The 12,480-nt window shown below is 39.1% G+C and overlaps 1 protein-coding gene and 1 long non-coding RNA gene across 2 annotated transcripts; one reads left to right on the top strand and one right to left on the bottom strand.

Moving 5' to 3' along the window:
- The first annotated feature begins 5,806 nt into the window (after positions 1 to 5,806).
- f9b (coagulation factor IXb) lies at positions 5,807 to 11,584 on the top strand. The gene is made up of 9 exons (XM_042431688.1): positions 5,807 to 5,817; positions 5,902 to 6,004; positions 7,635 to 7,804; positions 7,945 to 7,969; positions 8,080 to 8,193; positions 8,336 to 8,467; positions 8,860 to 9,242; positions 9,734 to 9,869; positions 10,982 to 11,584. Exons 2-9 carry the CDS (start codon positions 5,923 to 5,925, stop codon positions 11,527 to 11,529), a joined length of 1,590 nt encoding a protein of 529 aa, XP_042287622.1. The 5' UTR covers positions 5,807 to 5,817; positions 5,902 to 5,922; the 3' UTR covers positions 11,530 to 11,584.
- LOC121910460 lies at positions 7,724 to 12,271 on the bottom strand. Its single transcript, XR_006099674.1, has 3 exons — positions 12,204 to 12,271; positions 8,326 to 8,453; positions 7,724 to 7,802 (listed from the first exon to the last, which is right to left on the bottom strand). It is a non-coding gene; the product is annotated as an uncharacterized LOC121910460 (long non-coding RNA).
- Between the last annotated feature and the right edge of the window lie 209 nt (positions 12,272 to 12,480).

Raw genomic sequence — 12,480 nt, 5'->3', positions numbered from 1 at the left:
CATGAGACACATATGGAACTATCCTCATAATCGTATTATTTGTATTTTGCAGCAGAAATGTCAAGCCAGATATGGCCGACAATCCTGTTGCTCTCTTCACTGTGGTTGACTTCATCCCTGAGAGCATCTCTGTTCTAGTGAAATATGAAATTGTTCTGAGTAGTCTCCCCAGGTTGGCTGATGCATTTGTACTGTTGTTTGGCTCAATGTATGCATTGCGTTTAGACTATCCTAAGAAACTCATTCACATGTTCATGTCCTACAGCTCTGTTTCTGAGACAAACAGTCATGAGAGTAACATGTACCATGTTTTTTTCCTTTACATTTCTGCTTGCTGTCAGACTCATTACTAAATTCTGATTTCCCTTGTTTCTCCCTTCTCTTCTGGCTGCAGCACCATTCGGTTCAAGTCCATTTGACAAGACCCTCCTAAAGGCTTCAGTTTGTCAGCACCTAGTGTGAAGAAGGTGGGTCAGAGATAAATTAAGTTTCTTTTGTTAACCATACATCAAGCGCATATGTAGCACTAGTTTGTAAGTCTGAGTAATCATAATCATTGGTATTTCTGCAAGCTAAAGAACAGAGTAAAGAGGTCCTATGTGTCCTAATTTTAACTCTGTGGATATAAGTGTGTGACGACTGCTTCGTGTGACTGAATTACCTTGTTGTGATTGTGTGCATCTGTAATTTGTTAGGTCTCTCTGGCAGAAGAGGTCTTGATCTCAATGAGACTTCCAGAATAAATAAAGTTTAACTAACTTTGTCGAACATTGTCCCTTTGTCAGTTCCTGTTGGCTTCCTTTGCATTTTTTTTGTGAAAAAGGTGATTTTGTTCATGTGATACACAGAGAAAGAGAGAATGTTTTATACGTAAAAGTGTGACGATACAAAACCTAATCATGGCTTCTCCACACACAGTTACTTTTGTGCTTCTAAAAGCTTTATTATGTAAGCAATGTGTGGCCATCACATGCAACAAGCAACCAAGACAGCCTATATATAGACTTCAACTGAAGGTTAACTTGTTCACCTTCCTCAGAGTGCAGCTCAATGATTGTCACAGTCCAACCTCTTTTAAACAGATAAGCCAGATGCACATAATTAGAATAAATCAAGCACCATCGTAGAAATGAAACACATAGAGCAGATTATAAGGGAACCATTGCATTATATTTACTCAGGGATACTGTGAAAAATAAATAACACTAACACCCTAAGATACAATAAAAATAAAGACTAAAATCAGATAAAATAATTGAAAATAAATACATTCATATTTTAAATGAAATACAATTAAATTTCAAAAAATAAAATCATCATCATCATTATGAGTCTGTATACACAGAAAGCCTCTCTGTAGAGCAGCTTCCTCTCAAAATTACACATCTGCGGGCTGCAATGACTATTTCTATCCCCACTGAAGATCTTTGATAGAATAATTTGTTTCAATGAAATGTCACTTTTTTTATAGAAGATTAAAGTTCCCTTAGTAACCCCTAACAGTAGCATACATGTTCATGCTGTTTGTGTGTCTCACTCGGAGCATCTTTTACATATTGTCTCATTTGACAAGTTTGTCTGACTCTTGTATAACAGGTCTATGACGCCAGCTCCAAGTGGCTTTTTGACTCCAGCTACTAAATGAGCCAACAGACCAAAGCACAGCTGGCCCTCTGCCAGAGCCTCCCCTGGAGGATTACTGTTCTGGGACCAGCTGCTCTATTAGAACAGAAAGTGCCACATGTGACTGTTCCTGTTCCCATCAGCAGGACCCACTCTGATAAACTCGCTCACAGAAAAGTAGAATTCATGCAAACAGACAGGACCCTCGTAGGCTACTGAACATATTTACCTTTTAATAAATGTAAATATCCTTCATAATGATTTCTTATATGACAAACCTTTTGTATGGATGCGATCAAATTACTCCTTAACACATTTGAAATATTGCACCAGGAGCTAATTTCGTAAAAACTCTGGCAATTCCTCAGGTATATTTCAAGAAGTCAGATTTACTTCCATAAAACGTCAGTCAGAGTAATTCCTCTGCATTATGAGCTGGTCTTAGGTCAGCTGCACAGCACCAAGGGTTGTTTAGAGAACAGAAATTGCAGAGACATTGACCTCATGAGTCATACACTGCTGGCAAAACAGCTGTATGATTATAATGGGAAGGAGAGGGGGCATCTCTGTTTGTATTGATTGATGAGAAGAAAAAAGAGGAATTGACTCGACAGAGGCATGCATCCAGAGCCTGGAGTCCTCACACTGCACCATCTCCGCATTTACACCACCCATGTCAACAATTAGACCATATTCACAGAATCTGTCTAAATGTGACCACATAGTCAAACCTCCTTAATCAACTCACAGAGGAGTATACATCCAAACCTCAAAGGTAATAATCCAAGAGTTAAGTAAAAGATAAAGAATCTCATCATTAAATTAATCTCAGTAAAGCATACATGTCGACCCAATGCAATCACAGTAAAAACAAAACCAACACACAAGAAACATTGATGTTAAAAGCCCATATGGTAAAATAAAAGTTTATCTCTTTAAGGGGATTTGAATATGTTTGTGATACTTAATCTACAATAATATACTTGACTGTTGCCTATGATTCAAATCTTTTATGCCAGTTTGCACTACAAATTCTTTTCTTCTACTCTTTCCTCGCCAGTTTCAGTCTATTGACAATAAAGGCAACCATATTACATAAACGCTCATGCAATTAAACTTGCAGCCAAAAATAAAAGATAATTCAATTTGATAACCAGTCATGTAACAATATACAGTCTGGATGAGATTTAGTACACTGGGGAAAAGCTTTCACAACAGCATGCCTCTCCTGGTTTTAACCCACTTTGCCCCTTCTCTCTCTACGCATTTACATGAGATGGTTGACGTCAGCGGCCACCTCCTCCACTGTTGAGCGGCTGTTCACAGTGCTGAAAAATCTGTTCCCAGGACACCAATCAGCAGGGAGTGATTTAATCATAATTATTACCAAAGGGGCAGTGAACGTGCTAATTGTTATCTTCCTCCAATATTTTTTCCACCTTAAAATCTATAGTTTGCAAGGGGGGTGAATTTAATCGCTTGCATAAGTTCCACTAAAAAGAGGAATGCAACCCTCCCTCACATTGTTTAAATCATTCTCAGCCAATAAGTCACCACAAGGATGCTGTTGCCAAGGAGCTGTTGGCTCAAGGCCAGCTGACCTGGCTGTCAGTCACAGTGATTTGTCCACAACCACACCCTGTGTAACTCACACTCTAATCAAATAGCCTTCAATACTCACAATCGAGCTTGGAGTTTAGGTGTTCTGTATTTCAGTCTGTATCTTGCAGCGCAAGCTGAGCAGTTTTCATTATTGTTTCATTCTCTTCGGTTGTATCTAAGTGGCTTTAAGCTGAGTTTCCTGCCTAGATTTACGTAACATTTGTTCACTCAAATGATGATACAGTTTAAAATCTGGATACAGTACTTTGTGAGGAGCAAGCAGTTAGGACATTTTGGCTGGTCCTCACCTCTTTTAAGTGCCAAGGATTAAGAATTGGTTTCAGGGTCAAATCGAGCTTTTGTAAATTTTGCTGAACAGCAGTCACTGTCATAAATATAGAATAGTCAAAAAGTCAGCTAACTGACTCTGTAATGTTACACAGATATACTTATCAAACATTTGCTAACACTAGCTAACATTAGCCATCATAAACTACCAGACCAAATAAGGCTGTGATGGCAAAAAATCTGAGTGTATTGAATTAAGCAAGTATGTGTTTATTTTAAGGAAGAATATGCTTTTTCTGTCTTAGTTACATAGTCTCACTTTAAGGTTGAAACACAAAGGGAATTATTTACTAAAAAGACTGTAACTGTGGAAGATATCCACTGTGACTAACTCCGACAGCTGAAGCCTTATATTAAGTTCAAATAAACTTTCAAACACATTTTTGGTCAAAACGAGGACTATAGATTTTGTCCCCCATCACTTACATTCTAAGTACATTATGAAGGGATCTTCCAATGGTTAGTATGAACAGGAGGAATGATTGCAGTGAGGAAAACATGTCAATGTCCATACGGGCTCCTGACTGATTTAAGACAAAAACTGTGACTCTTTCCTTTAAAGGGAAATTTCACTACATTTTATATGGATGTCCAATCAGTGTTGATGGTAGTCAACTGAAGCAATTAATTCCGCGTGCTATATTGACAGAGAAAGCTGAGTTTTCCTGCTCACAGAGCTGTGCCGGCAGTGCCTACATGTACCAGGATGCAGCACAGCTAATGCAGCCACAGCCTTGGCCTCTCTTCACTGCATTTCTTTGGCTGTATACTCTGGCTTGAATAAATACAGCTGAATATCCAAGTCAGCCAAAACACTGTAAAATGAAACCCGTCCATAACATCCTCTGCACTCATACTTTGAGATGCCATTTTCGCTGTTGGAAACAGCTAGTTTGCAATACAAGCAAAGAGCACACCCCCTGGCTACCCAGAGGCAGAAACTAAAAACCCAAGCTGAAATAGTCACATTATTTTTTTTCCCATTGGCATTCTGTGAAGACCTGCCCCCACTCTGCCTCCGATTGGCTCTGACTCCGATATTCTCACTCTAACCCAACCATCTTACTCCTCATTCTTAAACCTAACCAACTGAACCAACGAAGGCAATGAGTACTAGCCAATCAGAGGCAGAGTAGGGCAGGTCTTCGCGGAAAGTGGGTGGGAAAAAAATAAGGCGATATGCCTGTAGTGCTTCCTTGCCCCCAACTACGTCACTGTCCACATCAAATGACGGCACTGGTGAAGAACATTGGCAACAACTGCAGGTGTTTTTCACACTATATCCCTAATTTGGATAGCTAGAGATAAGGTTGAAAATCAGCAAAATGACCCTTTAAGGTTAGGGGTAAGGCTTGGGCCAACCATGTTGTTGTGATATTATGGTTAGGGGCTAGGCAATGTATTATGTGCATGAATTAAATTTAAACCATTGTAGCATTGCGACTACATTTTGGGTTGGTTCTCACAATTTCAAAGGTTTGTTTTAGAGTTAAGGTTAGAATTGAGTTTAGCTTCAGTCTAGGGTAAGTGTTGGAGTTAGTCATTTAGTTGTGATGGTTAAGGTTAGGGGCTAAGAAACATATTATGCCAATGAGGATAGTCACAACTATAAAAAGACAAGCTTATGTTTTTGAGTGTGTATGTGTGTATATATACTTATTTCACTACATTGTGGGGACATAATGATCTATGGGGACATACGTCACATTGTGTGGGCCCACCTTGCTTTTGAGGACAAAGATAAAGTCTCCATTGTGTATCCATAATGTTAGGATAAGGATAAGGATAAGGGTTTGGCAAGTAGTGGTTACGGTTAGGGTAGGGTAATGTCCTGTATGTGTGTCCATTTACCCCCATTTGAAACCCTCACGTAAGCCATGCTGCAAAAGCTGCTTATTGGACAAGACTCATCATGATAAACAACATGATTAAATGTCAACACACACACACACACACACACACTCATACACAAACACACACACACACCACATTGTCCGGAACTGTCCCTCTTTCTCGTTGACAGTCAATATTTGTTGTTGCTCAATTCTAATCTGAAATTAACTCAGAACGTATAAAATTGACTTCCTTTCAAACGTTGTCAAGTTATGCTTCTCTCTCTTTCCTTTATGCACATATTCAGCATCTCCCACACACTTTTTTCCTATTCTCACTCTTCTTCTTTCTCTCACACGCATACACATACAAATTTGAACACACACACATGTGTAGTCCTCAGCCTACAAGGTGAGTAAACAGTGTGTTTCTGTACTTTGGAGTGGTGGATCAGTCTTTCCAGTACTGAGTTCAGGCTTTGGCTCCACAAAGCAGACAGACAGCTGACAGGACAAGATGGCCAGAGTTTGTTTACTGGCGCTCATCGCTGGTTTACTGCTGGAGGCATATGGACTGGTAATCCCAGAGGAAAACACAGGTAAATAACAGGGGAGCAGGTATGGATTGAGGGCATACGAGGCAGCCAAAGGGACAAAAGATGTAGAAATATAGGAAGATGCTGGTGGTCAGGCAATTGACCATCTGGCCATTTTTAAGGCCTGGTCTCTCACCCCACATCTTAAAGTGATATTCCACTCAAAAATCTATGTTCTGATTATTAAAGACTCAACTCTTGTAGGTTTGAAAGGTGGTTGTAAAATAGGTTGTAGAGTCATTTGTCATAGAGAACAATGACAGATGTGGTCAATTAAATTACAGTATGTTGGTTACAAATGATTTCAATGATGACAAGTTAGAAGTTACTAACAACATAGCTGAAAAAAGTATTAAAACATTCATAGTGATTACTTAAATCAGTCACTGCACCCCAAACCATATTTGTATGTTGATGCCGTTTCTTCAAGGTTAGCTATGTTATTTCTGGCACCTCTTTGGAACATCATGGAACAGGGTAGAATGACATGGAAGCAGAGGATTTGGCTGTATTTTGGTGTGTTTCCTGCTGGAGTGGTTTCAGATGTTTCTAAGGACTTTTTGATGGGGTTTTTTGCACTGAAAACTTGCCAACTTGCCATCATTAGTTTATATTGTTAATATCTTGAATTTAAAATGACCACAGCCAAACTTCAAATGTTTTACAGCCATCTTTCCTATACTGCGAAAAGACAGACTTTGAATTATGAAATCTTGGTATGGGTAACATAAATTGTTATTGTTTAACAGATGGTGTGTGCATTTTGATGGATGTATTGTGATTATATTAGAGGATAGGTTCACAATTTTTCAAGTCTATCTCAAAATAAGAGGTTTTGCTCACTGTAATCATTCCTCCTGTTCATACTGGCCATTAAAAGATCCCCGTCAAATGTACTTTATGATGACGATGATAATGTAAGTGATTGGGGGGGAAATCCACAGTCCTCATTTTGAGCAAAAATGTGTTTAAAGGTTTATCTGAAGATAATATTAGGCTTTAGCCGCCTGAGTTAGTCAAATAAAGTGGATATCTTTCAAAGTTACAGTCTTAATAATAAAAAGTCTCTTTTTCTGACTTGACAGACAGTGTTTTCCTGTTCAGCTGCAGTGGAAGGATTGTAAAAAAAGAGGAACTTTAGCACTAAAAAGACAGTAACACTGAAAGATAGCTATCTGACTACTAATTTGGATGGCTGACACCTCATATTAGCTTAAAAAACATTTTTTAATATTTAATATTTTTTCATGGAAGGAGGGCTGTGGATTTTATGCATTATGAAGGAATCTCTTAAAAGTCAGTATGAACAGGAGGAATGATTACAGCAAGAAAAACATATGTCAATGTTAATTTGGGCATCTGAATATTTTTTTATGACAGGCTTGAAAACTTGTGAACCTGTCCTTTAAAGGTTTGTTCAAAAGTAAACGTTTATAAACATTTGAAATAAATTTGATATATAACAGGTCAATAAAATGTATTGGGTTTTTTTTAATGTATCATCAAAATAACATGATAGAACTCCAATTTACAGAAAGAGGTGTTTTTAGAGAAAAGTGACTCCAGGTTATCTGATCAGAGGTTTTAAAATAATTTCCTTTTTGTTTCCTCTTGTCTCATCTTCTCTTTTCAGGTGCTGTGTTTGTGTCTCAGCAGTCAGCACATACAGTGCTGCATCGTCGGCGCAGATACAACAGCGGCCATCTTGAAGAGTTGCAGAAAGACAACCTGGAGCGGGAATGTAGAGAGGAAGTCTGCACGATGGAGGAGGCCAGGGAATGGTTTGAGAATGATGAGAAAACTGTGGGTGGACACACACACACACACACACACACACACACACACACACACACACACACACACACACACACAATAATTCATTGTTCTATTACAACAATGTGAGTTTAATGGCTGAACAATCAATCTTCATGTTTCTATTTCAGATTGAATTCTGGGCCAGCTACGTTGGTAAGATAAGTGAATGTCACATTCTGACAGTTCTTATAATTTAAAGCATACAATCCCCGAAAAACCTGTGTGTGTGTATATATGTGTTTTATACTTGTATTTGTGTGTAGATGGTGACCAGTGTAAGCCACCACCCTGCCAAAATGGAGGAGAGTGTGTAGATGGAGTTGGTACATATGTCTGTTGGTGCCAACCAAACTTCAGTGGCAAGAACTGTGAGATCGGTGAGTGTGGCAGACAGGATGTGAATAACTCAAACAAGGATCTTTACTTTATTTTCTTTTAACTAAGGAGTTAATTATTATTAAGATGGACTAAGAATAACACACAAAATGAGATTCATTCTGTTTTTCCACCTGTTTCCAGACGTGAACAAGCAGTGCTCAGTCAACAACGGAGGATGTTCCCACTTCTGTGTGATGCAGGCGCAGCGACCAGTGTGCCTGTGTGCAACTGGTTACATACTTGGGCCAGACAAGAGGAGCTGTGAACCAAAAGGTGAAATAAACTGAAACCACATACACCATTCAATAAAGTGGTCAATTCATACCTGCACAAATAGAAACAAATGGAAACAATGCTAGAACGTTAAATCCCTTCTGTATAAAATCTTAATACAAAATTAGACTTGTCTTGTCCTCTACACCCACATTTGAGACCATGGTGACTTGCTGTGTTTCTCCAGAGGAAATACTGGCATCAGCTACTGTATTTGAATGTCTGCATCCACAGTTAGTCACAAATCAAAACTACCAATATAGATCTGAACCACCCAGTCCCAAAATAAATCCTCCCAGCTGTGGAAAACAGACTTTAATATATAATGATGTGTGAAATATGAAGACAAAACTATAATATCTCCCTATCTATTTTGCCTTTTTACTCCACAGGACAATTCAGCTGTGGTCAAGTGATCAAAGGGACCGTAAAGCCACGAACATCAAACAGTACCTCTGAAAGAAGTTTAGATTCCATCGACATTCTGAAGGATGACTACTTTGGCCACAATGTAACACAGTTCTTAGATTACTACGACTACGCGATGAATGATTCAGAAGAGGTCAATATCTCTGCAGCCTCTGCAGTAGAGACAGGTTCACTGGAGTCAAATTCAAGCTCTCCTGTAACTCCGAGCAGTGTCACTGAAGCACCCAGAGAGAAAAGGGGGGCGGGGTGGGGTTACTTCTCACACCCAAACATCACAGCAGAAGACAACACTGAGATTAGGATTGTGGGAGGTGATGAGGCCACTCCTGGAGAGATACCTTGGCAGGTACTGTGGTGTGGGATGCAAGGTGGAGCGATGGGGATGAATAGAAAGCAAATGGATAATATTGACAGAAACAATCATAGTGGTTGGGCTTTTAGGAAGCAGATACTTGTCGATCGGCTCAAATTTAGCAAACTCTCTCCATTCCCAGATTTCCAGGCCACTGGGGCAGGAAATATAATTTAAGAGGTGAAACAAAAGCTTGCTGGTGGCGTTAGAGAAAAATTAAGGGGATCAACAAAGTCTTTAGAGTATATTGCCAGGGAATTAAGAGTGTCTGTCCAGAATTTTGAGCCAATCCATGTTGTATATATTGAGATGTTTCATGAATGTCTGAACAAAATTTCTTGGCAATCCATTCAATAGATGACAATCTAGAACAACTGGGGGGACCAGCCAATTGACATTTCCATGAAAAAACCCATCTGTGCTGCTTCTCTATCATGTTGTTTGTGTTTAAGTATCTGTGTTCGTGTTTTTGTGTGAGTTTACAGGTGAGCCTCATGTCTCACCCAGCAGCCTCTCAGAGAGCGCAGCCCTTCTGTGGAGGATCTCTGCTCAGTGAATTGTGGGTCATCACTGCTGCCCATTGTATAGTGCAGGCCAAACAAGAGTTCTTCATCAGAGTGGGTATGAAAAACACCCATATACTCCAATTCTAAATCTTTGATCTACAGTTTATCTCTTAAATCCAGATAATCTGGTCTTAAAATTGTCACCTAATTTTCCAATCATTACAGTTAATGCCAGTTTGTCTGACAGGGTGATGTTGATGGTTTGCATGTTTTATCCCAATAACTACAAAATATTGCTGACTATTTTCCGACACAACACGCACTTTTCATTTTTTTATCCTCCAGACTGCCATTGGTTACAGTTCATGGATGAAAAATGAATTTAGAGATATTTGATACTTGCTTGAGATTCAACACTGAGCAATTACTTTGCTTTATCAAAGCTTTTTATCACCATGTGGTAATGCAGTTGTTAGCAGGGACTGATTTGAAACAAAGCTCTGAAATTTGAGATTTGAGTCAGCTGCCCAAAGCATTGTGTTGTTGTGAAACCAAGCCCATTAGACAAATAATGAGCAACCTGGAAGGTGTTTAAAGTCAGTTGGGTTGTCTTTTGCAACAGTTGACTGTCAGATATCTGAGTGCCCATGAACAAACCATGAAGAAAATTCACAACTACACTACAGTAATGCAACTCTGACAAATAGAGTGGATTGAATGCTCACTGTTGATTGATTACAGTCAAACAGGTTGTAAATCAGCAAGTGGTTTTTCAGAATTTATTGTATTCAATTAACTACTAAAATGAATGAAAAACAACGGCTGCTTAAAGGGTAAGAAATCAATCTAAAATGTATGGTATGCAATGTGAAATATTTTTGTGTCATATTTTGTCATATTTTTTAGAATTAATGACCAGTAGTTCATGATCTAAAACTTGCAAAAATGTTAGATAACATGTGAGTCTATTAAATGTTTTATTTTACAGCTGGATATCAGTGAGATCATCAATGTGCATTTTTCATCTTTTTCAGCTTCATGGATAATAAAACTGCTTTATCAGATGTTTTTTTAAAAAAAAAAAACTATTGGTTGCTTGCTTTAATTTTGAGCAAGTAAGCTATTACTTCAGAAGCTTTTGATGAAACTAGACTCATCACACACATTGCCTGGTGCAGAAAATGATAATATGATCGTTATCATAAATAAATTAATCTATGTTTCTAGGTGAACATGACGTGCTCAAAGATGAGGGTACAGAGCGAGATCATGCGGTGGCAGAAAAGCACCTCCATCCTATGTACGATGATAAGAAGTCCCAGTATAACCATGATATCGCGCTGCTGAAACTCGCCAGTCCAGTGGAACTGTCCTACCGTCGGCTTCCCATCTGCCTGGGCCCCAAAGACTTTACAGAGAACCTATTGAGGGAGTCCAGCAAGTCCCTGGTGAGCGGCTGGGGACGGCTGAAGTTCCTGGGTCCAGAGGCCTACAAGCTTCAGAAGCTGGAGGTCCCCTATGTGGACCGCACCCGGTGTAAAGAGAGTAGCCGGGACCACATCACACGCTTTATGTTCTGTGCAGGCTACCAAAGTGGACAGAAGGATTCGTGCCAGGGGGACAGTGGGGGGCCACATGCCAGCAGTAACCATGGCACCTGGTTCCTGACGGGCATTGTCAGCTGGGGGGAGGAGTGTGCCAAAGATGGAAAGTATGGCATCTATACCCGAATCTCACGGTACTATCCGTGGATCAGTAAGACAACAGGGATTTGAGTTAACTGACAAATGGAGTCATGCAAAGAACAAAGTCAAGAAAACATACAGCATTTCTTTTTCAGCTACTCACAATGTGATAGTTTTTCTTCTATTAGTTAAAAAAGTCATGTTAATTTCTATTCTCCAATAAAATGTAATCAGAATATCTGAGTATTTGCATGTCTTTGTTGAAATAATACAAAATAATGCCATGACGCTCCTCATCCAACATTTGAATTCAAATGCTATGCCGGAAGAAACATTTCATGCAATCTCGAATAGCTTATATTAGATCAAATGCTAAAGTAATTTCACATGATATTCCTGAACCTTAAAGGCCCTGAAAACACACACTGGTGTTACTGATTAGACCTCTGTGCAGGTTGAAGTTGGGTGGAGTAAAGCTGAAAATTACAGGACATCACCAAACTATGTAAAAAAAAAAAGCATTTAGACCTGAATTGGCAAGTTGAAAATGACTTGCACACTGTGTAAAGATGCAAGTGAGAAAGTGCAGAAAATAATATGAAAAATGTAACCATAGCATGTTGTTTTAATCAAATGCTTGCTGTTACCCTTGATTAATGTTGCTGCACTCAGTGCAGCCATGCAGCATCCCTCCTGTTCTGCTCCTTGTATTGTTTACAGTAAACAATCAATACATCTTAAATGATACTGTAGATCAATCTCACCCTCTCTCTTGAATTGGCTGGGCTTTTTTCCTCTACTTGCACGTTTTATTGTTATCTGTGTGTCTTTGTTTGATTTTAACCTGTAAGAAAAAACTCAAATATTATTTACACTCTGCAAATGAGGCAGTTTATCACTGACATAAATGGGTAGCAAATTTTGGTGAGTGTATGATAAAGGTGTAAGTTGTCCTCTTCTAACAGGTGCAATCAGGAAAAATAAGAGAAAACATCTGTGTAGGTGTACCGTAGGTTTGTCAGTAAGTCTAGTGGGACCTAA

This window comes from Thunnus maccoyii, chromosome 13 (genome assembly GCF_910596095.1).
Source record: "Thunnus maccoyii chromosome 13, fThuMac1.1, whole genome shotgun sequence".
NCBI classification, from domain to species: domain Eukaryota; kingdom Metazoa; phylum Chordata; class Actinopteri; order Scombriformes; family Scombridae; genus Thunnus; species Thunnus maccoyii.
The sequence above is the reverse complement of the archived record's forward strand: the minus strand, read 5'-3'. Positions and strand labels throughout refer to the sequence as shown.

Excerpts from the sequence above, each read along its gene's own strand:
- f9b (XM_042431688.1), top strand. The coding sequence starts at position 5,923 with ATGGCCAGAGTTTGTTTACTGGCGCTCATCGCTGGTTTACTGCTGGAG. Across the intron at positions 6,005-7,634 it reads AATCCCAGAGGAAAACACAG|GTGCTGTGTTTGTGTCTCAG; the intron begins GTAAATAACAGG and ends TTCTCTTTTCAG. Across the intron at positions 9,870-10,981 it reads AGAGTTCTTCATCAGAGTGG|GTGAACATGACGTGCTCAAA; the intron begins GTATGAAAAACA and ends CTATGTTTCTAG.